This window comes from Ascaphus truei, chromosome 3, assembly GCF_040206685.1.
Source record: "Ascaphus truei isolate aAscTru1 chromosome 3, aAscTru1.hap1, whole genome shotgun sequence".
Classification (NCBI taxonomy): domain Eukaryota; kingdom Metazoa; phylum Chordata; class Amphibia; order Anura; family Ascaphidae; genus Ascaphus; species Ascaphus truei.
This window is the reverse complement of record NC_134485.1, coordinates 321,974,948-321,980,579: the sequence shown is the minus strand read 5'-3', so window position 1 is coordinate 321,980,579 and position 5,632 is coordinate 321,974,948. Positions and strand designations below refer to the sequence as shown.

The 5,632-nt window shown below is 37.6% G+C and overlaps 1 protein-coding gene across 1 annotated transcript; it reads left to right on the top strand.

Annotated features, from left to right (window-relative positions):
- Positions 1-721: 721 nt before the first annotated feature.
- Positions 722-3,545, top strand: LOC142490740 (uncharacterized). Its single transcript, XM_075593156.1, has 4 exons — positions 722-1,018; positions 2,408-2,485; positions 2,849-3,489; positions 3,534-3,545. Exons 1-4 carry the CDS (start codon positions 742-744, stop codon positions 3,543-3,545), a joined length of 1,008 nt encoding a protein of 335 aa, XP_075449271.1. The 5' UTR covers positions 722-741.
- The last annotated feature ends 2,087 nt before the right edge of the window (positions 3,546-5,632 follow it).

Below are 5,632 nucleotides of genomic sequence, written 5' to 3'. Positions count from 1 at the left end.
AGTGCTGGTGCTGGGAGTGCTGGTGCTAGGAGTGTGAGTGCTGGTGCTAGGAGTGTGAGTGCTGGTGCTAGGAGTGGGAGTGCTGGTGCTAGGAGTGGGAGTGCTGGTGCTGGGAGTGCTGCTGGTGGCGCAGTTGCTGATGGGGTGTCTGGTGGTGGCGTGCTTGCTGGTGGCCAGCTTTTGGAGGCTCTTCCATTGGAAGAAGGAGAGTCCAGTCAGCACCAGCCAAGCTCTGACCCTAAACCTGCTCGGAAAAAACGTGTGGAGAAGCCACGTAATCCTCGCTTCAATGACCAGGAAAATAGGGCTCTTGTCACTGGCATTCTGGAGCACTATGACAGTCTCTATGGACATTTAGTAGGTAAGTGTAACTTTACATTTATTATTCAAATACATGTGATCCTAGGTCATCTGAGTTTTGTTCATATGCAAATATGGGTACACAATATCTTTCTATGTTCATTAGTGTGGAAACACAGCTTTTTATCATGCCTTACAAGGACAAATAAACACAGCCGGTCAATTTGCCAGAACTGCATACAATATGAATGCAACCTTGCTTACATGTATAGGTTTAGTAGTGAATGCTCATGTGCTGCACATATTACACATAAAACAGCATGTTTGCTATCTCTTGGAACAGCTAGCAGTGTAGGAAACTGGTGCTTATATTATTATTAATTTACCTCATATCTTTTATATGTTTTTCAAGGGCGGACAAGTGCAGCAAGCAAAAAAGAAATGTGGGACACAATAGTCATTGGTGTCAATGCCTGTGGGAATAGTGTCAGGGACAAGTATCATTGTCGGAAAAGATTTGATGATATTAGGTCCAAATTGAAAAAGAAAATACAAGACCAACGCGTGCATGCTACTGGCACTGGAGGTGGGCCCACACCACAACGTCTCATATTGACTCCATTGGAGGAGCTGCTTCGGCCAAAATTACTTACCGTCGTCGTGGAAGGCTTGGCTGGTGACCGTGACATTGGAATTTATCCGTCACAATTTCCAGCAGGTGATAAATATTACTGTACTAGGCGTGTCGTTGCTTACACTTATTTTGCATATTTACACTGCTTTTTATACTGTCTTCACAATATAAGCATACCTGCATCTATATATGTATATGTCTGATTCTGTATATATATATCTCAAAATAGACATATATGTAGTAGTCCTACTAAAAGCAGTAACTAATATAGCACGTGCCATTGCATGCTCATTTACATGTGAATTCCCAAAATGCATAGCTGCAGTGGAAGCAATTGATGGTGGGCGAAGATGGGGAACAACAGGGTAGTACACGTGTAACACATGTTCATGAGAAATTATTAGTAGCTACAGGTACAGAACAGAAATATGTATCATATTATTGTGTATTTTATTGATTTTACTCCGACAAACATGACATTACTGCCTATTTTAAGCATGCATCAAAGAAATTGCATGTAACGGCCTACAAACATCACTGGCACTAACACATCTATAGTTGCTTATGAAAAGGTCCATTTTTGCTTTATGTCATATACAGACAGCATAATGAGGCACACGTATCATATGTTATGTCATTGTTTTCATAACTTAAACACTGCAGATGACTACTTAGCTCATCTACCATTGTGTTAAAGCAGCTGCAATTAATATCTCATCACAGCATACACTTCAACAGAGGGGGTGGGGTTCAGCACACACACTAATTACAGCCTCATTTCACGGTCAACTTAGTTCACACCATTTGCACCTGTTTCAAGTCATTGAAAGGTGTGGCTGATTAGGCTTTTTGGGGAAGGAAATACCTTTCTTACAACCTGAATAGCACAACTGAAGTTAATCACACTCATTTGAAAGCTTAACTCTAGCTACTAAATGCCCCAACAACTCATTACTTATCAAAGCGTACGTCACACATTAGTTCACTCATATCTATAGTTGAACTACTATGAAAGACACATTATCACACACTGCATGTGTTGTCTTGTTGAGTCACAGCCACATTCAGGTGTGCCACATCTTCGATTAATGTACCACACATATCCTCTACCAAAAACAACACTTTTTGCAATATGACCACCTTCATGATAACCATTGTGAATGGTCATCTCATGATAGTTATGTACATTATGATACTGATATCACTACACAACATATGATTTTTATGTACTCATTTAATCTATTTATCCTCACGCATTACTGCAGAAACATAGTATGTTGTATGTTAGGGAACTCAAAAATTCTAAGTACACAGGCATGTACAGTGTTATTACAACTATTTATGTTCACTTTCACACACATTTTCGGTTAAGGAACTGATGTTGTTAGTTAATCATAAATACAGAACATACAATAAGTGTTTGTTCAATATTTACACATGTAAATGTAAAACTTATGTTATTGTTATATATAGTTGCCCCTGGAGGACATGTGTCACCTGAGATGGAACAAGTGTCTTCACCTGGGTCAGCCAGCTCAACACTACTAGAAGGTGAGTGTATCATTTGCTGGCCATATAATATGTGCTCTTCTATATGTTATGTTGTCATGTGCATTATTTGTTTTGCACATCTTCTTTAAATAGGATTACTTAGTGTCAGTGAAAATTAAGTGTAAGGCAACATGTATTGTGTTAGTGATGTTAATTATCATGTAGGACTTCTGAGTTTAGAGCAACTTTTCATTCATTCATATTTCATACTGAGTCCAAACATTATTCGTAAGTCAAGGTAGTTTTTAATGAGGTTATAAAACGTATGCTAACATGTTAGGTGTTACTTAGGACATAGTACAATTACATAGTAACACAGCATACATTAACATGCCATTTAATAATGTGTACATTTCTTTTTAGAACATCATGGTGATGAGGATGATGAGTATGATGAGGATGACGCCACAGAAGAGACTGAAATACAATCATGTGACCATGAAGAGGTGCCAATAGAAACTGTTGTACCGCCAAATCGTCCATCAACTTCCACATACGATGCAATTGTAGCTTCAGAGGGAAAAATAGTGGACGCAGAAAATCGTCGCCATTCAGACATGATGACAGTGCTGGAAAGGATGATTGGACTGCAGGAAGAAACAGTATCACAATTGGCACATCTCCACAGAGTCTTCATTGAAGTGCCTAAACAGTTGCAAAAAATCAACACCTCATTCGAAGCATTAGTTGTTCAGCAAACACAAGCTAATTACTGGAGAATGACTAATGTACCACAATTCAACACCTCCCAGCCAGGATCTGTTCATGCAGGTCAGTTTTCACCACATTCATCTGATATACATTCACCAGGCCCAAATGTTACCGGTCAAGTAGCAGAGATTGCTGTGCAGGTTCCTGACGACATACTACCACTGCCATCTGTACAAAATCAGCAGCTGACACCTACAAAGGAGCCCACAAAAACAAAATACAAGCAGTTACTACTGACCAGTTTTTGGTCAAAAACAACAAAAGACACACATGAAACAGACCAACCATCACTTGTGCAGTGTCTACCAACTTGCTCACATGTGTCACTGGGCACAAGCCCTGTCCGTGAACAGTCACTACCCAAAAGCCCTGTAGGTGAATCGCTGCCCAAAAGCCCTGTAGGTGAGTCGCTGCCCAAAAGCCCTGTAGGTGAGTCGCTGCCCAAAAGCCCTGTAGGTGAATCGCTGCCCAAAAGCCCTGTAGGTGAATCACTGCCCAAAAGCCCTGTAGGTGAGTCACTGGCCACAAGCCCTGTAGGTGAGTCACTGGCCACAAGCCCCGTAGGTGAACAGTCACTGGCCACAAGCCCTGCCCGTGAAGTGCCAGAGGCCACTCAAAGTGGCTCTGTTGTGCCTAAAGTTGGTGGCAAAAGAAAAAGGAAAATTCAAGAGACAACAAGCAGGCCTGTTACTCGCTCGCAAAAGGAACAAAAAAAATAAATGTTATAATTCAGAAAATATGTCTTTGGCCTTGTTTTGTTGACTTCAGATTATCTAATTACTATTGTATGTATGCTGAAGACTGTGTTGTTTCCAAACTTTCAACTATGTTCTTGTACACGTGAAGTTTTGGAAATGTTAACACTCATAATTAATTGTGTTATAAATATTTATGTTGTAATCGTCTGTTCAGTAATGGTCCACCAGGAGCCAGTTGCTAAGTTTAGAGAAGCTGCCATTGACTTTGCAGCAAAACATTGCATTTGGGTGTGTTAATTGATGTAAGAATTGCATATGCATATTAGTCACATGCAATTATTAAAACACCTAAGTAAGTGCAAACATCTTTCTTGTACGTGTACAGCAGGATTATGTGTAAATTATTACTTACCTTTGCCTTGCTTGGCCATTGTAATTTTGTCCTTTAATCAGTTGTGTGTTCGTTTCTATAACATCTCAGAATGTATAATAATATATATACACACACACACACACACACACACACACACACACACACACACTGAGTGAGTGTGAGTGTGAGTGTTTGAGTGTGTATATATATATATATGTATATATGTGTATATATATATATGTATATATGTGTATATATATATGTATATATGTGTATATATATATGTATATATGTGTATATATATATGTATATATGTGTATATATATATGTATATATGTATGTATATATGTGTGTATATATATATATATATATATATATATATATATATATATATATATATATATATATATATATATATATAGTACTATATAAACTGGTATACACAAACTAATACACTTCATGCTTCCTTGTGAAAGCACACTATTTTAATAATACAGGCCTAATGTTTGAGAAATATCCTAAGTATGAGACTCTAACAGTATTGTGCTTAAACAAATGTTTATTACTTAATTCAATCATGTTTCTCACCATTTAAATAGGTTTCATACAAGGTATACTTAATGCCATCAATGTTGTGTGTACTCCTGCAATATAAAAAAAAAAAAAATATTATATATAAATATATATATATTTTTATAAGAGATATATTTATATATATATATATATATATATATATATATATATATATATATATATATATATATATATACACACGTATTTAAACTCATGCAGACAGGGAGTTAACCAGACTTTCACATACACACAGAAATGTAAGCGGGGAAAAAACATTTCTTTTTGCAGGTGTGTTTTTACTGATATGCCTGGCTAAGAAATATTTTCACACACTGGTCTTTGTTAGTTTTCAAAAAAACACTATGTGAACGCATTCACAGTCTAGGGATGTTTTTCACAAACGAGATAAAAGAAGGAGAAATGTTTCTCCCACAGTCCCATATCACGAACCACAACTGTTAACCCAATTAGACAAACAAATCCAATTGGCGTTTGAAATAAGGAGTCAAAGTAGTTACTTTTGTTGACCTTGACAAGGAAAAACAGGAGTTTGTTAGCCATTCAGCACATTCATTTTGATGAGCAAATAACACAGACCTGCACACAGCTTTTGTGCTACTCAGACATGGCTGATGAATTCGTTAACAATATTAATCCCCTTTTAGGGTATAAGTACATGATCTGTGAAGCCATCTTGAACAGTCGCGGACAGAAAGCAAGCACACGCCAAATCGATGATTTCATTCGAGCAAAATATCCTTATTACCAAGACCGTAAGCATGCACGGAATTT

Bases quoted from the DNA above. Each gene is read 5' to 3' on its own strand.
- LOC142490740 (XM_075593156.1), top strand. From the start codon at position 742: ATGTGGGACACAATAGTCATTGGTGTCAATGCCTGTGGGAATAGTGTC. The intron at 1,019-2,407 runs GTGATAAATATT...TGTTATATATAG, and splicing joins TCCGTCACAATTTCCAGCAG to TTGCCCCTGGAGGACATGTG. The intron at 2,486-2,848 runs GTGAGTGTATCA...ATTTCTTTTTAG, and splicing joins CAGCTCAACACTACTAGAAG to AACATCATGGTGATGAGGAT.